The 22,992-nt window shown below is 38.0% G+C and overlaps 2 protein-coding genes, 1 long non-coding RNA gene and 1 pseudogene across 10 annotated transcripts; 3 read left to right on the top strand and 1 right to left on the bottom strand.

Annotated features, from left to right (window-relative positions):
- On the top strand, positions 2,669–7,469 carry LOC109950186 (pentatricopeptide repeat-containing protein At4g13650). Of its 6 annotated transcripts, none has more exons than XR_002272485.1 (6): positions 2,669–3,039; positions 3,239–3,274; positions 3,382–3,525; positions 3,634–6,839; positions 6,996–7,171; positions 7,251–7,469. XR_002272485.1 is itself a non-coding variant. In XM_020568116.1 (4 exons), the coding sequence occupies exons 2-4, from the start codon at positions 3,242–3,244 to the stop codon at positions 6,733–6,735; spliced, it is 3,291 nt and encodes a 1,096-aa protein (XP_020423705.1). In that variant the 5' UTR covers positions 2,669–3,039; positions 3,239–3,241; the 3' UTR covers positions 6,736–6,869. The 6 variants fall into 6 exon arrangements, 1 of the variants encoding a protein (XP_020423705.1); XR_002272487.1 differs by having other exon boundaries at positions 3,375–3,525; XR_002272488.1 differs by having other exon boundaries at positions 3,239–3,279.
- On the top strand, positions 7,144–10,517 carry LOC18769860 (annotated as a pseudogene).
- LOC109950258 lies at positions 12,050–17,658 on the bottom strand. 3 transcript variants are annotated; one of them, XR_002272566.1, is made up of 6 exons: positions 17,434–17,658; positions 16,571–16,643; positions 14,252–14,775; positions 13,133–14,001; positions 12,563–13,011; positions 12,050–12,480 (listed from the first exon to the last, which is right to left on the bottom strand). It is a non-coding gene; the product is annotated as an uncharacterized LOC109950258 (long non-coding RNA). The 3 variants fall into 3 exon arrangements; XR_002272565.1 differs by having other exon boundaries at positions 16,571–16,630; XR_002272567.1 differs by having other exon boundaries at positions 13,133–13,844; positions 16,571–16,630.
- LOC18771561 lies at positions 17,832–22,979 on the top strand. The gene is made up of 7 exons (XM_007202360.2): positions 17,832–18,323; positions 19,134–19,188; positions 19,406–19,480; positions 19,605–19,696; positions 20,892–20,973; positions 22,139–22,222; positions 22,333–22,979. The coding sequence occupies exons 1-7, from the start codon at positions 17,998–18,000 to the stop codon at positions 22,456–22,458; spliced, it is 840 nt and encodes a 279-aa protein (XP_007202422.1). The 5' UTR covers positions 17,832–17,997; the 3' UTR covers positions 22,459–22,979.

The raw sequence follows: 22,992 nt of genomic DNA, 5'->3' as shown, positions 1-22,992 counted from the left end.
CATGTGTCCTAAATATATTGGACCTTCTAGCGGCATCCGGATCATGTGAGGTCATGGACCCGTGGGGTCCCGGAATGACTTTTTGGACTTTAGCGCTTTTTGAGTCCCAAGATACCGCTAAACTACCCCACGTGGAAGGAAAGCTGTTATGGGCATAGGGATCACTTAAAATTGATGCACGTACTTTTAGGAGCCGGGTGTAGGGTTTTTAATATAATACTATATTGTATTAATAGAATATTATGGTCATTGAATCAGGTACCCGGGCACCAGTTGACCCGCAGGAGGGACCGTCAAGAGGTCCAGCGAGCTCAGACTATCAGTGAGTGGACTCTTTGTTTTAATAAAAGAATTTAAGCAGTTCTGTTTCAGTCATAAGCTGTTTTATTCTGTTAAATGTTTTATGTTGCATGCTGCCGAGTGAAATCTCCTTTAAAGAATATAGGAAAAGATATGCTCGTTAATTATCAGATAAATGGCAGCAGAATTTTAAAGATTACAGAAAGTTAATTATTCAACAGTTTTGCTTCAGAAACTTTATATTTTCTTAAATCACCTTGTACCCAGTTATCAAATGTTGCCTTCGGATTATATTTGTTGCCTTCGGTTTAGTCAGCATGCTTGACAGTTGCCCCACGAGTCCTTGGTACTCGAACTCGTGTGGAGCGAGTAATGCGGATAAAGGTGGACTACGGTCCCCTGAATCCTGCGAGTTGCGGCTCGGATTGACTTCGTGTCACTGAGACCTGCGAGTATGTGTCACCCATGGTGATGCAAGGAATTGACGGATATAAGGAATTGACGGAAATAAGGGTACACCTAGGTGATAGTTTTAAACTGTTTTCAAATGTATATAATTATATACATGCATTGATTTCAGAAATAAAGAAAATAAGCTAGTTTGTATAACTATTTTTACAGTGGAGTTAGTATGTTCATATGGTATTTTTCTAAACTTTGTTTTTGGGTCCACTCACCCTTTTTGTTGTTTTGCGCCCCCAGGCAGTAGACGTGCACATGAATCCACCACAGGGCCACTTCCCATCTTCCGCGTCTTTCTTTAATGTAGGATTTTATTTTGTAAAAGGATTCACTCCTTTGTAAATTCTTAGTAGTCGCTCTGATGTTTTGCCCTAGACTGAGATTTGAACTGATGGAATGTATATATACATATGCTGGCAGTTGGTTGTATATATGTATACTTGTTTGGCAGGTGAAAATGTTTTGGTATTGAACCAGTTACAAGGGAACTCTGCCGATTTTTCGGTAGAAGTCAACCTTGTTATTTTATCGTGTTTTGTATAGAAGGGCAAATAGGTCATTTGTGCCCGACATTTGCCAGGTGTCGGACATGCACAGGGTCTGACTCGGATTCCAAAGCGGAATTTGGATCGGGTCCTGTCATGAAGGGCACCAACCTGGCCCAGTCAATTATAATTACCAACTCATATACACAACTAAATTGGCATCTTTGACATATTTCCTCTCAGTGCTAAATTGTGTCAAGGAGAAAAAATAAGAAAGCATGAATCTATTAAGGCCCTATCCTGATGCCCTCAGGCAAATTTTAGAAAGAGACAAGACCATCAGGCAGGCAACAATGCAATATCTATTATCATCAAAATAATGCCACCAGGTTTTCAGCCGAAGAGAAGCTATCACTCTAATACAATCATAAACGAACTCGAAACACAATAAAGTAGCCACAATTCAGATCTCAAAACAACACCGAATAAATTGAACAAAAAAATATCAAGAAAAGTCCATTTCCAAGTAATTCAATCGCATAACATCAAAACCAGGCCACACCATATCAAAAAACAGCACAATAATTAGCATAGGTTTTGAATTACCGTAGAAAACGAAGATCTATTAGGCCGAGTCACCGAAATAGCAGGAAGAGCCTTTGAGCCTTGCGACTCCGCCAATGTTGATCCTCTGATTGCTTCTCGAGGGACCGGAAAATGCCTTCTCCACTATTGATCCTCATATTGCTTCCTTGTCGGAAAACGCCTTCCTCTCGCGCTTTGCAGTGACTTTCTTAGCCATGGTCGTTGTTGGTATGAGTATGGTCATTAAAATCGTTGGTGGTGGTTGTAACCTCGTGGTCTCCGTTTGGGATTGAATCAAAGCTCGTGATCCGGCTCCCATATAAAATACAAAGGGTAAAAACGTTATTCAAATACAAATAAAACAAAAGGAGACTTTGAAAAAGGTCAAAGGAGAATTTTTTTTTAAAAGAAGCTAAAATGGACAAAAATGCCCTTATTTATTTTTGGATTTCCTAAGAAATCATTTACATTTGCATGTCTTGATTTTTGAGAGGTTTTTCTGTCTTTTTTGAAAAACCTTTAGCTTTTTTCAAAAGCGAAAGGTTTTTTGTTGCTAAAACCTAAATTTACTTTAAAGAAACCTAAAGAGCACGTGCGTAGGCCTATTGGCTTTTAACAAAATAAAATGTATAATTCATCCACCATATACAAAACAAAAATAGGTAATGTTTCATATGCTAATTATTAAAGTTTTTTTGTTATTATACATTATTAATTAATTAAAGAGAGATTTTAGAAAAGACTAAAGGAGAGAGAAATTTTATAAAAGAAGCCAAAATGGACAAAAAGATGAAAGTGCGAATATGAAAATAAAATAAAATTTAAGATAAGAAAAAAGATGAAGGTGTGAATATCTTAAACCTCAAAGCCATATCGCCGCTGATACCCGCATCCCTCCCTCCTTCCATCCATCATCTTCTGCAACTGCAACTCTGCAAGTGTGTGGTTGTAAAGTAATCAGAGAGGGAGTGGCTACAAACCTACAACCCTACAACCTACAAACAAGAAGGGAAGATGGGAGAAATTACAGCGAAACTCCAAGGAGCTGCCCTGTTGGTTGTAACATATGTTTCTTTGTTTGTTTACTGTATTTAGTTTCTTACTACTTCCTGGTGGTGTTGATAGTTTCATTTATGTACAAAGTTACATCAGAAGTCAAACAACACTAGGACTGTGATTTCTGTTCTTTACTTATCACCATTTCCAGGTAAGCCTCTCTCTCTCTCTCTCTCTCTCTCTCTCTCTCTCTCTCTCTCTCATTGAATTCTATTGACTCTCAGTTTGATTTTGGTTTGGAAATTAGCTTTGTTCCTTAGCTTTTACCAATATATTCCATTTACCACTCTCCAAAATGGTATGATATGGCAATGTCTGAGAAAGCATATAATTTGGTTTCTCATTTGCAGTTAATGGGTTCTTGGGAATCATACAACCAGAAAATGGTGAGGTGATGCAATAGAATTGTGCTTGACTCTATCATCTATTTTCCTTGCGTTCCATCCCCATTCCCATTCCCATTCTCATATACCAGTTCCATGACAGTTCACAGATGAGTGGGTCTGGGTGTCTCAGATCCTTGATGCTCACTCTAAACCAATTCCCTGAGCCTCTGTTTTCCCATCGCTTCCTGCGTCATTTCAGAAACCAACTCACTCTCACAACCAAACCCACCTCATTTATCAATCCTCACAAGGTAATCATTCTCTCCTTCGTAATTCTCTCGTGCACCAAACCAATCGCCATCTTTTAATGTCTTCTGGGTCTTCTCGTTTTTCTCTTTAATGTTTGAAATTTTCTGCAGTGCTTTTGTGGGAATGTCACAAGGTTGAGCTCGGCAGAATATAGTAACGCAGCAGCGAAAGCCCATATCTTCGATGGTAGTCTAGTTCATCAAAATGAAAGCAATCCAAAGGGGATTGAATTCCTGCATTCGGTGGAAGCACATTGCGTTCGTGCTAATTGTCAGACTTATGTTTGGCTTTTAAAAGGGTGCTCAAGTTCTGGGTCCTTTTTAGATTCTAAGAAGCTTCACTCTACGATTCTGAAGCTGGGTTTTGATGCAGAACAGGTAATATGTGATGGCCTCACTGATGCTTATCTTGCCTGTGGTGATTTAGATGGTGCGGTTAAGGTTTTCGATGACATGCCCCACAGAAGTTCATTTTCATGGAATAACATAATTCGTGGGTTTCTTGCAAAGAAGTTGACCAGCCATGTATTGGATCTCTTTTCTCGAATGATAGCAGATAATGTGCATCCTGATGAGACCACGTTTGCCTGGGTTTTAAGGGCATGTGGTGGGGGTAATGTCCGTTTCCAATATGTTGAACAGATTCATACAAGGATTATTTGTCATGGTTTTGGTACTAATTTGCTCGTATGTAATCCCTTAATTGATTTGTATGCCAAAAACGGGTATGTGGATTATGCTAAAAAGGTCTTTGATAAATTATATCTAAGGGATAGTGTTTCTTGGGTGGCCATGATTTCCGGTCTATCTCAGAATGGACGGGAAAAAGAAGCAGTTCTCTTATTCATTCAGATGCAAACATCAGGAATTTTACCCACTCCTTATGTATTCTCAAGTGTACTAAGTGCCTGCACCAAAATAGAGTTATTTGAGATGGGAGCACAGCTGCACGGCCTTATTTTCAAGGGGGGATTTTCTTGTGAAACATATGTATGCAATGCACTGGTGACATTATATTCCCGCTCAGGGAACTTCATATCTGCTGAAGAAATTTTCAAAACAATGATCCACAGGGATGCAGTATCTTATAACTCACTGATCTCTGGGCTAGCTCAGCATGGGTTTAGTGATAGAGCATTGGAATTGTTCAAAAGAATGCAGATTGATTGTTTGGAACCAGACTGTGTTACAATTGCTAGTCTTTTGAGTGCCTGCGCAGATATTGGTGCTCTGCATAAGGGAACACAACTCCACTCACTTGCAATAAAAGCGGGAATGTCATCAGATATCATCCTTGAAGGCTCTCTGCTTGATCTTTATGTGAAATGCTCTGATGTGCAAACTGCCTATGAGTTTTTCCTTACTACAGAGACAGAAAATGTTGTCCTGTGGAATGTGATGTTAGTTGCTTATGGTCAGCTAGATGATCTTAATGAATCATTTCATATTTTTAGGCAAATGCATATTGAGGGCATGATTCCTAATCAGTACACCTACCCTAGTATTCTGAGAACCTGTACCTCTGTCGGGGCTCTCAATTTAGGAGAACAAATACATACTCAAGTCATAAAAACTGGTTTTCATTTAAATGTTTATGTCTGCAGTGTGCTTATTGATATGTATGCTAAGCATGGGGAATTGGATACTGCCCTGAAAATTCTCAGTAGACTCACTGAGGATGATGTTGTGTCTTGGACTGCTATGATCGCAGGGTATGCACAGCATGATTTATTTTCGGAATCTCTTATACTTTTTGAAGAAATGCAAAAGAGAGGAATTCGATCTGACAACATAGGATTTTCAAGTGCAATAAGTGCATGTGCTGGTATTCAAGCACTCAATCAAGGAAGACAAATTCATGCTCAGTCGTGTGTCTCTGGTTGTTCAGATGACCTGTCAGTCGGAAATGCACTTGTTACCCTGTATGCCAGATGTGGTAGAATATGGGAAGCATACCATGCATTTGAGGCAATTGATGCTAAAGATAATATATCATGGAATGGATTGATATCTGGGTTTGCACAGAGTGGGTACTTTGAGGAAGCACTGCAGGTATTTAATCGGATGAATAAAGCTGGAGTAGAAGCTAATTTGTTCACATTTGGCTCTGCAATTAGTGCTGCTGCTAATTTAGCAAATATAAAACAAGGAGAGCAGATCCATGCTGCAATTATAAAAACTGGGAAGAATTCCGAAACTGAGGTTTCCAATGCTTTAATCACATTGTACTCGAAGTGTGGTAGCATTAATGATGCCAATAAAGAGTTTTCTGAAATGCCTGAAAAGAATGAGATTTCTTGGAATGCCATGATTACTGGCTATTCTCAACATGGGCGCGGTGTTGAATCAATACATCTATTTGAGGAGATGAAACAACTTGGTGTAGTGCCAAGCCACGTCACATTTGTGGGAGTACTTTCAGCCTGTAGCCATGTAGGCTTGGTAGATGAAGGGCTTGGTTACTTCGAATCCATGAGCAAAGAGCACGGGTTAGTGCCTAAGCCTGAACATTATGCTTGTGTTGTTGATCTTCTAGGGCGAGCTGGTTCTTTGAGCTCTGCAAGAAAATTTATAAAGGAGATGCCAATGAAACCAGATGCAATGATTTGGAGGACGCTCTTAAGTGCATGTATAACTCATAAGAACACAGAAATTGGAGAGTTTGCTGCCCATCATCTTCTAGAACTGGAACCTGAAGACTCAGCAACTTACGTTCTCCTATCAAATATGTATGCAGTAGCAGGAATGTGGGGTTGTAGGGATCAGACGAGGCAATTAATGAAGGAAAGGGGTGTGAAGAAAGAGCCTGGTCGTAGCTGGATTGAGGTAAAAAACTCAGTTCATGCATTCTTTGTTGGTGACAAACTGCACCCACTTGCAGATAAGATTTATGAATTCTTAGGGGATTTGAATGAGCGGGCAGCTGAAATTGGTTATGTTGAAGACCGTTACAACCTTTGGAATGAAATAGAGCAGCAGCAGAAAGATCCAACAGAGTATATTCACAGTGAGAAATTGGCAATCTCTTTTGGCCTACTCAGCTTATCTAATACGATCCCTATACGTGTAATTAAGAATCTTCGTGTTTGTAATGATTGCCATAATTGGATCAAGTACATGTCAAAGATTTCAGATCGAACTATCATAGTACGGGATGCTTATCGTTTTCATCATTTCAAAGATGGTGTTTGTTCTTGTAGAGATTACTGGTAAGATTGTCAAAAGCTTACCGGAATCCATGTTTCCATCGAGGATTTCAAATCACTTTATTGTCCTATGATTGAGTCGATTCAAGTTTCCTCTAATAGAAGACCATGGTATGAACTATAACCAGCAATTTCCTTTTATTGCTATTTGCACAGAATTTTAGGGACCATGGCTCGTTAAATCTTTTGTGATTCTGTTAGCTAGTGACATGTTTTAATAGGTCTATCTAGAACTATAGCATGTTAACTCTTAACGTACTTTATCAGACAAACAAAAACAAAGCTTGTCATGTGAACTAGCTTGGATATTTGGACCAGTTCAAATTTCCGTGACCAATTTCTGCCAGCTACTGCCGCTTTTTGGAATTTGAATTTTTAAGGACTTGGTGACAATTGTTGATGCTCACTCCAGGAGATGACTGTCTTACTTAAGCCCTGGAAAAGTAAGTCGGATACTGTTCTTTTCTTCAAGGTTCTTCAACTTTTTAAGCTAGAATATGATTTATTTATTTTTGTCACAAGGGGTAAAGAAAAGAAGTAAGCTTGGACCAAGGGCCTGCCACCTGCAGCATCCTGGAACAGAAACACTTGGAGACCAGCCAGAGGCTGATGGTGGATTTGAAGTTGTATCGTGATTGAGGCTAACATTCACAAACCAATTGGTGCGGAAGGCCCTGCGAGAATATCATATCTACAGTTTACTTGGTTGCAGGCTGGATCTCAGGCAAATTGCGTTGGAAGCTCGGAATGCAGAATACAACCCCAAGGTACACAAGACTTTGTGTATAATTAATTTCTTAGTGTATTGACAGTTGAGTTGAGTGTTGGTAGCTCACTCTACCGAAATATGTGATAGTGGGTTCTTTAGGCATTAGTTGACTGAGATGTGATGCTAATACTCAAAGTAAAGACTGACTTTCTTTGCTGAGTCCAGCATTCAGTGATTCCTGAGCCTCTTATAAAATTGGTTTAATTTCTGTCGAACTCTCTCTCTCTCTCTCTCTCTCTCTCTCTCATCCCCCTGGAACAAACACATGGATCTATGTCGGAAAAACTTGAATTGTGTGAATAACATACAATGACTTATTTTCTGGTGCTTTAGACATTTAGGAGAATTGAGTACTAACTTCTTTTTAATTGAATGTTCTTGCAGCGTTTTGCCGCTGCCATTGTTAGAATAAGGGAACCAAAAACTACAGCGTTGATTTTTGCCTCTGGGAAGATGGTGAGCTCTCCAGAAATTTCTACTATTCAACTTGCTGATAACTGCATGATTTCATTTCAGCTATTCCTAATTTTGTTTCTATAAATTTTTTGGAACTGGTATGCTTTTGAATCTCTCAGGCTCCTGTCCAGTCCCACCTTTGGAACCATATGAGATCTGAAAGAACAGTTTATCCTACTTATGTTTTTCAAATCATAATCCAATTGATTGTGCTATTATCTGTTGACATGTCTATTTGGGTACAGTTCAGACATGATTATGTATTTGTTGATATGTGTTTGGAACTCCACATACACGACTGTGTTAATTGTCATGCTAAGTATTAGTAATGTATTTTGCCTTTTTCTTCGCCATAAATTCCTGTTTTTGTCATCAACTAATTTTGATAATTAAGTCTAAATTGAAGCTTACGTTTGATATTGGTTCTGGTTATCTGGATTGCATGTTTTGTCAAAAATTTACAGTACCTTTGAAGCTGAAATTGACAACTTTTGATGCTCAAGATGGCAAGATATATTTGTTTCTATGTTTTTTCCTTTTGTTAGAAGTTTAGGTCTTGCATGGTCTATATGTGTTTTCGCTATTTAGACTCCCCACCATCTTGGGCACCTTGTATTTTATTGTCTTACAGCAATAAATTCAAATGTCGTGTATGTAGTAGAATTGGCTTTGAATTAGTTGTCACGTTTTGAAATTATGTTTTCAGTCTCTTTTATTGGAACTACCATAAGTCATGGGTGGTTGGTCAATAATTTCATAAGATCCTGTTTTTGCATCCTGCACTTCTGCGGCTAAAACTGGCTTTAAAAAATTTACTTATGCAACGCTGGTTGATTACTACATTGCATTCTCATGACCCCTTGAACGTGATAAGCCACCACCCCCCTCCCTTTTCCCTCCTGCCTTGTTTATAATTTAAATTTTGACCATTTTACCTTTTTTGCCGCTGTTTAAGATGTTTAATCTCTCTGGTACTCAGGTATGCACAGGCACGAAAAGTGAACAGCAATCAGAAGTGGCAGCAAGGAAGGTAGATGGACTTTTACCTTGTTTACTTAAAAAGATTTAGTATCAACCTCAAGTACTGTGAGTCTGTGATGGAAAATAATTTGTCCTTTGTTACTGGTCACAATCAGGAGTGGGAGTGGTCATTGGTGATTATCCTTTACATAATTATCATTTCATTTAGTTAGATTAGTGAATCTTTGAAAGGTTGCAAGGGCATATATATATATATATATATCTCTCTCTCTCTCTCTCTCTCTCTCTCTTGTAAAACCATTTAGAGCAAGTCCCCTATATATTTTATATTTTTGATTGTTTTGTTAATACATGCTTTTATGAGTATCAGGACTTCAAGATTCAAAATATTGTTGGCTCCTGTGATGTTAAATTCCCTATAAGACTTGAGTGTCTTGCATACTCTCCCATGGGGCCTTTTCAAGTGTAAGTCATGACTATTTGTCCCAGGATTTTGTATTTCATGTCAGTACTTGATGTAATTTTTAAGCTTTTTATTTTGTGTGTTGTTTTTGTTTTCCCTTTCATAATTCTTGTCTATTGACTATCTGTCCTGGGCATCACGCATCCTAGAGATAAACAAATGCTTGCTAGAAAATTCTGCAAATTCATTCATGTCCCAAAATAAAGGTTTACAAGCCTACTTAAGAAGCTCTACTAGCCTGACTACTAAATGTAATTCATGACTCCCTCTCAGATATACAAGGAATCCATACATACATTCAACCAACACAAGGACTGAATCCTAGACACAACCCTTACTTTGAAACAACATTTAGATGCGACAATGTATGTGGCCACATGAATCATAGGGAACAAACAGATTTTGGCAGTTTAAAATTTTGACTAAATAATAGACCTAACAGGCTGAAAAATTCTGCTGTCATGCTTTATGTTGTGTTATGTTGGTGCACTATGAGCCGGAACGTTTTCCAGGGCTGATCTATCACATGAAGCAGGAGAAGATTGTTCTTATATTTGTCATGGAAAATTGTTATTACGGGTGCAAAGGTGATTTGCTTTTTCTTGTCCACTTCCTCTGGTTTATTTCTCATGCATTTGCAAATAGAGATTTGTTTAATTTGATTGTCTTTCTTAGGTAAGAGAGGACACGTATAAGGCCTTTGAGAATGCATCCCCTGTCCTTACAGAGTTCAGGAAGGTCGAGCAATGGTGCGTCTCCCTCACTCCCAAGAGCAAAAACAAAAAATCTGTTGCTTGATGAAATCTTAATTTTGGATGTTTTTCTAGCACTATATTGCTAATTGGTTCCTCTTATCTTATTCTTAGATCATACTTACTACACATGTTAGCCGTTGCTGGCAGACACATCTCTCAACGTAGCTCCGGTGCTGTCGTTGGCAATAACATTGCAACACATTTTTATTTTTATTTTTTTGTTTGCTTAATTTTCTGGTTGGGTGTAGAAAGAAAGGGTTAAGATTTACAGTGTGAAAGCTTCGTTGTCAGTGTGGCAGATAAGCCAGGATTGATGAGATTGTGGTCCCGGAGGAGTTCATAAATAAGAACTTGCAATTTTGATAGTAGAATAGAAACTTCACTTGTTGGAACTCATTCTGCTGGACCAAGTTTGCAATTTGTGGATTTCAATAGAAGAGTGAAAAAAAAAAAGGAATTAAATTAATAAAAGCTTTGCATTAGTGGGGGGAGAGAGAGAGAGAGAGAGAGAAAGCAGTATTCGGGTCCCTGCAGTCGCCTTCCTGTTAATAATAATATTGAATTACTACTAATAAACGCTTAGTTCCATCTAATTACTCCCTCTTGGGTTTTCTCAAGTCCCTGATTTGACTTCACATTAAAGCTAAAAAACTTATGCTATTTATACTTCCGAAAGAAAAAAGAAGAAAAGAAAAGAAAGAAAAAGAAGCTAGCTCACGAGTCACGCGCATAGGTTGAAGTTGAACCAGTCAAGGTTAATGTGAGTTATGTAATTCTGCTCGTAAACAACCTATGGTACTATTCGGAGATTCTTTAATAAGTATTTAAATTAAGGATTGGTTACATATTTTAATCTCGGCCATTGGATTGCATTCATTAGATGTGTTGGTAGATTTAATATGCAACATACATGCAATTAAACGATCGAGATTAGAAATATGTAACCAATCTTTAACATAAAATACTTATTAGAGATTCTCTCCTCTATATTGCCTCTTTATTGTTGTTTCTGGTATAGTGGCAAAGCTAGGATTTTATGTGTGGAACGGCCAATATATTAGGGTTCAGAGTTGATTCCTTTTTCAGTGTTAAGCTTGTAAATAAATAAATAAATAACCGATTATCTTTAATTTCCTATTTTCTTAAATCAGTTCCGATCTCTTGGACCACAGGAGTCCAAGAGATTTGTGGTCACTCACCGTTGGATGTAAATTCAACGGTTCACTCAATCTTGAACTCCTTTTAAGAAACTTTTTTGAACCATTAGATTAATATCCAACGGTGAGTGACCACAATCTCTTGGACTCTTGTGGTCCAAGAGATCAGGACTGTTTCTTAAATATACTTGTGAAAGAAAGATTTGATTGACTGTTTCTTTTAATTTTTATTAATTATGTTGGTGGGATCCAGGAGTAACTTAGTCATATTGCTAAGGAAAGAGCCTTTTAATTGAAGGGGTAAACGTAAATTCCTTCTCTTTATTGTGGGGGCCACAAGCATTATTTTAATATATATATATTTCAGAATTTTGGGAGGGCCAAGGCCCTTGCAGGCCCTGGCATATGTATTGTTGTACGGTTTGAATGTTGGCCTCAACCCTAAGAGAGTAACTTTCCTTCGTTCCAAGGTTAGCCTTAATCGTATAACTTTCCTTCCTTCAAAGGTTAGGAGTGTCGTGTTTTCCAATTTAGCCAATTCTATATCCAATTTGATAGTAAAATTTAGTTTCTATATGCAACTATACATTACATGCCGAACCAGAACCAAATCAAACCATTGGTCAATTTAAATTTGACTCCCAAATTCAATACAAAAACCACCCCCCATTGAAGTACATCATCAAATATAATTTGCATGTTACCAAAACCATTCACAAAATTGAGCCTACATAACAGCCTTTCATAAAACATTGATTCCACCTTTTATCCACTTAGAGGAAAATAATCCAAAACAAGTATATTTTGATGAGAGCATACATAAGCTAATGTTTCTAGGTAGCACATTTGTCATATAATACAAAAGAGTATAAAACATTTGCAATATTAGCCCTCCACCATACAAATCAAAATGCCAATTATAATACAACACATGTTGTAACACTATGCCGCATAACTGATACATAGGATGTGTTTTTGAAAGGTGGATAAAAGATGGTCTTAATATGTAATAACACTAAGCCTCAAACCTCATAGATAAGCCTCCTCCCTCAAAGCCTCTATTGCGAGTTTCAACCGGTAATAGGCAACCTTCGAAGGGTCAAGTGTATGACATGGAAGCCCGGCACTGGCATACTCAATGAATTTGATTGCAAAAACTCCGCATGAAGCACTGTCCAGCCAATAAGCAAACAAATTATAGATGCACTTGATTACAACATAAATATAAACTCCACTAAATTAATACACCTTACCCATCAGCTTGTTGCGGAACATCTCCATGCCCGCAAATTGTCCATGCCTCAAAGTTCGGCTTCTGAGTCGCCATTTTCTTGACCTCCTGAAGCTCCGAACTCTCATAAAATCGCATATCATAAAGAATACGTGCAAGTGCATGGCTAATAGGCTTAAGAAATTGTACCACCTTCTTCTGAGCAGTAAAATCAACGTAGAAGTCGTACACAGTGACTGTACGCCTCACAAAGTCGATTTCAAGTGCGACCCAATGACACCCTCCAAAATTGAAGGGGACATACACCTTGCGGACTTTGGTCCATGGTATAGCATACCCATGTTTCCAAAGTCCCCGCACATACAGCTCTATTTTGGCCTGGCATTGAAGTGGAGCGTCCTCGGTAACCCCAACATCTTGTTTCTTCGATCCTCATTTTTTCGGAGGCAGTTTTACTGGTTCTAAAAATGACTGCAAACAATTTGAAGGCACATAACATAATAAGGCACAAATGCACCTAACATAATAAAACCCAATACTTCCACCAATACAGAAAATACATTAAATTGAACTACAATATACACATTCTTACTTGCAGACAACAATCAGCAGTCGTCCAGTCAGTTCCAACCGCCAACGGATAAGCAAATTGCCTTTTGTAACATTTCCATGTATACAACAGAATCTTTTAGTCAATACCTCCTCAGTTTGAAGCCTTAGATTTATAAACCAGCATTTTTTGTTATTGTAGTGCGGAGGTGCGGCTCGAAGAGATGGCAGTTGGGCAAGAGTTTTTCTACAACCCAGAAACAAACCAACTAATCACCTAAATTATAGCTCCGGTTGGCAGTTGCGTTAGCAACTCTATTCTTCTCTCCATATATATGCTTGAGGGTGCATTTACCAAGTTGCTTCATAAGATCACAGCAACTATCAATCAAGGAGGCCATAGGGTGCAAACCAAGGAGAGAAGGTTTCAGACACAGTTTCACAACTAGAGAAGAGTCCATTTCAACGGCTAGATCACTGAGACCTTTCTCAAGAGCCAACTTCAAACCAAAGAAAAGCCCCCAGACTTCTGCTCTAGAATTTGGCATTTCCCTAAATTGACGGCAAAACCAGAAACCAAGTCACCTTTAGAATCCCTGATGACTCCCCTGCGCCAATACAACATCAAAATGTCTTTCTAGAACCTTCCACATTTAATTTAAATTGGCCACCAGCTGGAAGATCCCAAGCCAAAAGGAGTTGAGTCACATCAGTCCCCTTCTGACTCACAGATGAAGCCTTAATCCACTCCATAACTGAAGCACAAAAAAGTCTAACGAGGATTAATGGCTAGATCATCAGCTCCACTAAACACACGCCTATTCCGCCATTTCCAAAGGTGCCAACACGTAAAAACAAATACAGAACTCCAAGGCATTCCCCAAAACCACTTCTTTTTAGAACGCTGTTGATCTGCAGCCAAGGATCAAAATCCAAATGGAAAAAATTGGCCTTATGCTTAGGAATGATCATAACATTCCAAACAGACAGACATCAAAGTGTTGCAATTTATTCTCACACCATTTCATGTCAAATGCAATGACATTATTGTATAGCATGGGTGTCCAAATTATTAGAAACAAAATTAAAATTTGCAAACCAAAAAGACAAAAAATTAAAGAAAACAAGAAGGGGACAATATACCAAAATTTTAAATCCTAACCTTATATTGCTTTTCCAAGTGGTGCAGAAGTCTATTACAGCCTTGACATCCTCAATGGGAACGGGCTTTGTTGGATTAAAAGCAGTGGGGGTTCCGGTGCCCTTTGAAACAGGGAGCTTCCTCTTTTTCCTCATAGGACCGATAAAGGGACTCAACAACACAGTTATTGGCTGCTTCTTCCTACACCCTTTATCTTAGCCCCGTGATGAGGCAAAACTGTTGCTTCGTGAATTGTATCAACTTATTACCAACCAAGAATGAAACACCTTTCACGGTTTTAACTGTCTTCGGATCAACCTTTCTTAGCAACAGCCCATGGACAATTTGTGGAGTCCACTTTAGGTCCTCAATGAGTAGTAGATGACTAAAACAACTACCCTTAAACCTTTCCAACTGCTCTGAACTGAACTTCTCCTTGATTGCAGTAATGGCGGTCTTTGTGTATGATAGAGACAACGCCTTTCCGTGAAACTTGTTCTTCTCCGCAATCATGAGCTTAACATTCGAACCCATTCTTCAAATTCCTACACAACAAAATTATACATATGGAAATTAGATAGAACAAAAAGGTTGCGGCCCTCCAATCCAAGCATTCATTCAGTTATCTTTGAAAAAAATGAGATGAATGCAATTTGCAAAAAATAAACAACAATCCTTAACGAAATTTAATCCACAATTTGTTTGTAAACTCAAATATATACAATAAAAAATCCTATCAAATAGTAATAAGCAATCTGACATTGAAAAGCTATCCTTCTTCCATCTATATAAAACGGATAATAAACTGCATCTTAGAAGCATATCCTTCAAGCTTAGAATTCAGTATGAAACAATCATAAACTGCATAATAGAAACAAAAAAAAATCATTCGTTTTGGCCAGATTTTTCAAAGAAGATTCTGGCGGCTATGGTGTTCGTTAGCATCAGGTGTTTGGGGGAAAAGATAGAGGAGGTGGAGGAGGGCATTTTCCATGAAGAGCAGGGACGGAAAGGGAGAGGGAGAGAGAGCTGGTATGCCATGTGGCAGCCCAACATTGGAGAAATCAGAAAGAAAACTCAAATTTGAGCGGGGCGACCAAACTAACACGCCCAGTAGCCTGGGTGCCTTAATAATATTTGGGAAATTGGGTAAAATAGAACCCTTTCGATATGCTTGGTAAAATAGGACCTATAAATACTTCCTATTGGTCGCATATCACCCTTTTTTCACTTTTTTGTTCTAATTTTGAAGTTAGCGACATCTTCTCTTTGTTAGTATGTTCTCTCTGCTCTCTCTGAAATTCTAGAAAGGAGTTCTTAGCTGTGGAAGCACCAAATTCGCCACAGAACTGGAGTTGGCATAGCTTGTATTGTATAGCTAAGATGTTTGGGTGGGAGTCTTGGTGTTGGAGCAATTGACAAAGATTTTATGACTACTCTGAGCCAGAGCCCTTCTCGCCTTCACCTCTTCTATAGTGGCCTCAAGGGGTGCCACCAAATTCCTTTATTATTATTATTTTTTTTTAAGTCACAGTTTATTGTTGCAATTTGTTTCTTTCATTGGTTTCTTTGTTTATTTATTATTCTCTTAAGAAATGAAGGTTTCTATCTTCTTCAGGTTTTTTTTTTTTAAGGAATTATTATTTGCATTCAGATGGCTTCATGAGTTTTGCTAAGATTGTATTTGTCTTTATTTCTTCCATCTTCTGCTAGGTATTGTTATTATATCTATTTATGTTGTTGCCTAAGTGATACACATAGCTTGTCTGTTGTCGTGTTTGGTATAGTTGACCAGTAGTGAACATCATCTGCTTGTTATGTTGATATATGCATACTAATTCAGTATTCTATCTTTTTTTATTTTTTATTTTTTTTGCAAGAGTTTGACATAATCTTACTTCATTGTGTTGTTCTTAGGCTTATCAAAGAATTTGACAGAGAAGTCAGCAAAAAACTAAAATACAAAAACTAAAATAAAATAAAATCACTGCTCTTTATATCCAAGATAAAAATAATCATAAAGGCAGATTTCAGTGTCCACATAAGATGACTCATAATCAAGATTAGAAACAATACAGACATAAAAGCATGTGTGTTTGAGAGAGAGAGGACTTATTGGGCACACTAAGCAAGTTTTTCAAGGTTTTGATTATCCAATGTTGCCAGAATCAACTATTTGTTCTCATCAAGGTACTGCATAATAAATTGTCACAAAACCAATTCCTAAGTTTCATATTCAAACTCATTATTCATTATAGAAACATACATAAATATTACGTTTGCAACACAGACACAAGCGAAATAAAAGAAAATAAACAACATAAACAACAGAACCCATACCCACAATTCTGTTTGATGATTAGCTTCTGAAAAGAACTTCCATCATATCCATGTTTCAGTCTGCACCAAGCCACTAAAAATCAACACTATGGCTAAATTTAGAAGTGATACCCAGACATTAACGTGATCAGTAATTTTTCGCAGAATAAGAAACAAAATGGAACAGAATTCGATAAATTGAATGTCATATGAACAAACTGGCCTTGCAAAGAGAGCACTTTACATAAGTAGGCAGGCAAGACTGCTTGTGAGCAACAACTTTGGTCCAACGTAAGATGCAATTGTAACAAAAGCAACACAAAATTCCTCAATTTATGAGGCTCAACATATGACTAGGATAATACAATGCAGACCGAGTTTATCAAGCATCTTATAAACTCTAGGAAATATGATACTGAAGCTGCCAAAAAAATTGAGGATGCTCATTTTGTATGGGCTTTTAGTTTAAGTGATGTTAATGTAGGATATAACTACCAACATGACCGCTTTCAGCTAAAGAAAAAGGAAGCTCTAAACTTTTTACCCAAAAACAAATATAAATTAAACTTTCATCAGTCGCTAAAGCACATGAAAAGAAAGCTCTAATACTAACACAAATTAAACTTTCATTACAGCTGTAGAAAAATATTTCATCAATTTAGTCTCTTTAGATAATCCAAATTCATGAAAACTGAAAACAAAGATTAATACCCCGATTTAACATAATAATAACAAAACAAAAAAAAAAGAAAAAAAAGAAATCAAAAGGCGTATGCCATATTTGGGAGACCCAACTGAGCAACTTAACACAAAGCCCGAACACAGCAAGTGAAGGGCTAGAGGGAGAGAGAGAGGGCGAGGAATAGGCGAAAGAGATTTGTTACCTTGCACAGGTAGGACAGAGAGAGCGACCCAGAGTTCGTGAGAGAGACTCCTCCTCCGTTCTGAAATTTCAGATAGACTAGAGAAAGCAAGCAGAGATGAGAAGAGGAAGAAGCATGGAAACCAGAGAGAGAGAGAGAGAGAGAGAGGCTACAAGAGGGCGATAGGAAGAGGTCTTATTTTACCAAGAAAGTTGATTTTACCAATAGCAAATAATGGAGTGAAAAATTTGTGAACTTGACTATAAATATGCCAGAAGATATTCCGAGAGGGAGTGGAACGAAACAAAAGAAATAACAATAATGTGAAGAAAAAAAAACATGTGGCAACGGTTTATTCCGTGGAGTGTATTTATTTCCTTCCTCCCCAATGGAAATGGAAAATGGAAAATTCCTACATTTCGTTTCCTCTGCTTTTCGCTTCCAGTTTCAGAAGATGAGACTTATTTATTTGTCTATAATTATTTGAGTGTCTCATCTCAGGAAGAAGAAACCAATAAACATTTGTAGAGAGAGAGAGAGACCCATTACTGTCTCAGTGGAAAGAAATAGCAATAAGCTTCAGTGATGGCTCAGTTTGCAGCACAAGGGCGAGTTAAGTTGCTCTTTAATGGCGAGGGAGTGGCATTGGAACAAAAAGGAGACCCATTTAACAACAAAATGTTCACATCAATCCAACCCCACACCTACAACCGCAGGCTTGGCAGGCCACACCTGGATTCTACTCGGCTTTACTCTTCTTCTTCTATGAACAAGGCAAAGCGTTTGAATGCTGAGGCCCGTTTGTTTGTTGGTGGCGATGAGGCTGGTCCTGGTCATGACGATGCTGCTGAGTTTGAGAGGGATGATGAGTTGGCTTGTTTCAGAGGCCTCGTCTTGGATATCTCCTACAGGTCACCTCACTTCTCTTTTATGGGATGCGTGCTTCATTCTTGTTTCTTTCTTTAAAGTTTTGTAAATTTGTAATTTGTTGCTTGAACTAATGTAGACAATTTCTTAGTCGACAAACTATGGCAGACAATTTAAACAGTTTTTTTTTTTTTTTTTTCTTGAATACCCATAAAGTTTGGCGATCTATGTTTTGCAATACAAAAAAAAAAAAAATGCTGGAAGCTCATAGGAATGTTAAAGTCGAGGTTTTGAACTAAATTACTATTTAACTACTATAATTCTCCAGAGGGTTCAAGTCGAGGACTGAAAATCCTCAACTAGAAATAGATGCACAACTTTATAATCCGTTGTTGTTATGTTGACTCGTTTGGATGTTGAATAGGAATTTCATAAATTCTGCAAATCATGCACGAAATACACTCTAGCTTGCTTCTTTTTTCATTTATTTAATATTTCCCTTTAAGCTCATCTACATGATATGCTTATTGTACAATAACCATCAGTTGGTCCTGTAGCAAGTATATCTGCATTGTATATTGTGCATCGTTTTGTTGGCTGTGTCGAGGGCCTACTCTTTTCTGATGTTGCTGTTGTCATGGTCATGGAGGACCATATTGTCAGGAGATTCCTTGATAACAAAATTTCTTAGTTTGTCTTAGTTTTAGTTTTTTGTATTTATGTGTTTGCAATTCGTAAGCCGAAACTGTTGATCCTATAGCTCTTGAGTTTTCTTCCCTCTTTCCGCTCTACCATTTTATAAGTGCTTGAAAATATGTTTTTTCATAGTTCTAATTGTTATTCAACGGTGCCAGGCCAGTTAATGTTGTCTGCTGGAAGCGTGCTATTTGCTTGGAATACATGGAGAAGGTTGGACTGCTGTGGCTCACTTATTCATGTTAGATATTTTTCCAAAACAGATGATACTTAAAAAGAGGATAAGTTTTTCTGCAGTTAAATAGGATAAAACAGTAACACTCCTTCAAAACCAAATGGACCTGCCATATTCAGGATTAGATTCCTATTGGTTTATGATGCCTGCTTTAGATACATGTTTTAATTGGGTTCAAATCTTCTGTTGTACCAGGCGGATGTACTTGAATACTATGATCAGACTGTAAATTCCCCAAATGGATCCTTCTACATACCTGCCGTCCTAAGGGTACAGAGTTGCATGACTTGTACCAATGTTTTTACTTGCATTCTCGTTGGCTTCTTTCTTCTTGGTACTTTTCCCTTGTTTGTTCTAGTTCACTTGAACTGAGTACATTTGCTTCTGGTACCAGGTTCCACATTTACTGCAGATTGTAAAGAGAAGAAGAATTAAGAACAATCTTAGTCGTAAAAATATACTATGTCGGGACAGTTTCACTTGTCAGTAAGTAGATTACCCTTTTAGTCAAGTTAAAGCTGCTGAATCAAGTACACATATCTCTTGTGCTTAATTTGATTACATAGTTGCATCTTATAAGATGAGAGTTGGATTAAGTATATGCGTCTCAGGGGATAGTAAGTGAACATTGCAGCTAGGCTAGCTCTTACAGTCTTGTGTAGTCATACCAAAGATCTTGGACTGAATCTCACCTCACCAGGGATGGGAGTGTTATGGGATGAAAGAGATTATCTTTATGTACCCCATAGGCCCAACAGGCCTCTAGTGAACCTTTAGAAGGAAAAGCATTGTGAGATATAGTGCTGTGTGGTCTACGTTGCATTCAGATCTCAATGATGTTTTAACAAGAGATATTTGTTGCATGATGTGAAATCTTGGAAGTTATTGTAACATATCATCACAATGAAGGTGTTTTGGATTATGCTCATACTAATGTGGCTGGGCCTTTTATGTGTTGTTTCCTGTGGCGGTTTAGTTTAGTTTATCAGCTTCTTGATGATTAGTTCAAAAATTGATAGGTTTACTTAATGAGGAAACTAGAGGTATTCAAATTGTATAAGCAGTGGAAAGAGAAGGAGAAATCAGTCTGCTAGATAAGTGAAATGCCTTAGTTGTGATAATGCAAAGAGAGGGAATTGCCGAAAAAAATTCAGTGAAGAAGGCTCCATAGAAAAACAGAGGTGTAAAGGTGATGCATAGATCCTTGTTTTATAAGGCTAGATGCATCAGGTTCAATGCTGAGTAACCCAAGAGTTTCGGGGTTGAGGCCGTCAACCAACAGTATTCGTTATCAACAGATCACTAGCTGCAGGTACTGGTTTTAGAGTTCTAGAGCAGATGTAGACAGGTAAACTGATTAATGATGTACAGCATACATCCTTCACAATTAATAATCAGTATCTAACGGACTGAAATTCATGATACACATCATTAGGCTTCTCTGTCTACACTGCTGATTTTGCCTTGGGACATCTGGATAATCTTTCTCGATCCTGACTATTGTAAAACAGGAAGTACATAGCTTAGAATTGAGTGATCTGTTCTCATGGCCATCATCAACAACGGAAATTTATTAGCCATGGAATTCTAAATAGACGTTTATTTCAACCAAGGTTTATTTAGATTTTTTATGAAGGGTCATTTAGATATTGAATACTAACTTTGCATGTCTTCTCAACAGGTACTGTTCTTCGCGTGAAAACTTGACTATTGACCATGTTTTGCCAATTGTACGTGGTGGAGAATGGAAGTGGGAAAATCTGGTAAGACAACCGGTTCATTAAAGATTTAAATTCTTCTTGCATCAATGACTAGATGCCGTAGTGGTGCTTAATTCTCTCACACTTTATGTGTGCGGGTGAGTGAGAGAGAGAGAAAGAGAGAGACATGTTGGCATTAGATCTCGAATAGTTTAATTAAAATTAGAAACCGTGTTTTGCAGTGGATTTCAGCTTGTGCTTTTTTTAATTGTGATCACAAGTTTGAACTGCATCATATAAAGTACAGTTCAACTTTCAGTAATGAGAGCATATTAACAGGAATGAGCCAGGGTACATGACCTTCAACAGATTATTTACTGTTGGGCTTATCCAAAACCTCCCTAAGAGAGAGGATGCTCCTTTCCATCTACCTTGTAAAATGGATGCCACATGATCACTGAATTGCATAAGCATTTTGTTGCTGTTTTTTCCCTTTCCTTTTTCATTCTCCACCGGAAACCCTGCTTTGGAAGGAGAAAGTCTGACCTTGAACTTATTGCAAAGAAATGTAAAATAAGTCCCAACTCGCTGCTTACATGCTACTAAAATTAATTATGAGACTGGATTTTTTTTTACATACTGCTCTCTTTTTTCGTACTCCTCTTTTTAAGACTGAATTCCAACAACCTGAGGCCTACTTCCTGAATCCTTCTTCAACCATTCAGCCGTATTGTGATAGAGCAAATGACGTCAAAGAAAATGAGTGTTGGATAATTTGTATTTGGGCCTTTCTCCGGTATATCTTCTCTCAATCTTTAACCAAAAAAATGAAGCTGGCTGGTCTCTCTTTAGAGATAGAGGCGTCGATGTTACAGAAATTGTGTTCAATCCTCCCAAATGGGGTGCGGATCCGACACCGCAGGTAACATGAGTTGGCGAAGTGACGTTAAGCATTCCTAGAGGTACAAAAAGAGAGGCCGTGATGATGTCATCTACATCTGTACCGCTCCTCGTGGAGTAGATCCCGCATCCAACCAAATCTTTGACCAGGGAACGGGAGAATCCCAACTACCGCTGGCTGGCCAGCCAAGTAAAAACCAAAATGTAAAGGGTTACCAAACAGGCCCTTAAGTGAACTGGTTTCTGGTAGTTTTGTTCCTAACCAACCACTTCTGAACACTAGCTTAATGATCTTTACTGATGTGGTTCTCCTGTTGATGCATAACAGGTCACTGCATGTGCAAGATGCAACTCGAAGAAAGGTCAGAAGACATTAGAGGAAGCAAATATGAAGCTTACTAAAGTCCCCAAGGTATTTTGATGTTTTGCTTGTTTGGTATAACATCTTTTCTTAAATGTAAATGACACAAGTGAGTCTGGCTACAAACTTGATTACAAGGCTGCATCCAACTGATCTCGCAGGCTCCAAAAGACTATGACATACTTGCCATACCACTGACAAGTGCCGCAATTAAAATGCTGAAAATGAGAAAGGGAACTCCTGAAGAGTGGCTCCAATACTTATCAAAGCCTTCTTCAGAGCCATGACATTCATGAATTGTTGCAGTTGTACATTTATGTGCTTCGTCCACGTTAGATATGCGCTCACCCTTGGTGCTCAAGTCTCCTAAAAGCACCACCTCATTGCTGATTTGCTTTATTTGCCTTGAGAATTGTAAAATATTCATGTATAGTAACTCAATATCTGATCTAGCATAAACTATACCTTGGTTTAGGCCTTTATTGTATAAATTTGAAAGGTCAAAAACCTGTATTTGCAACATCATGATGATGATTAGTGAATTCAAAGTTGTACAAGAGATACATGATCCCAAAAATATATTCATAAATTCAAAATTGCCCAGCCCCAAGGCAGACTATGCCCCCTCAACTTCAGTACCCATTCAACTCCTAATTCCGGTTTGAATGGAGTGGAGGATTTCTTTTTTTGAAGGGGATTATTTCTCATTTCTTTCTTTTTGGTTTGTCTTGTTATGCAACTAAATCCCAGGGGTGATGATTGTTCTTGGAAGGTAACAAATCTTCAACCACCAAAAAAAAAAAAAAAAACAGCTAAAAATA

The sequence above is a fragment of the Prunus persica genome, chromosome G7, assembly GCF_000346465.2.
Source record: "Prunus persica cultivar Lovell chromosome G7, Prunus_persica_NCBIv2, whole genome shotgun sequence".
NCBI classification, from domain to species: domain Eukaryota; kingdom Viridiplantae; phylum Streptophyta; class Magnoliopsida; order Rosales; family Rosaceae; genus Prunus; species Prunus persica.
The sequence above is the reverse complement of the archived record's forward strand: the minus strand, read 5'-3'. Positions and strand labels throughout refer to the sequence as shown.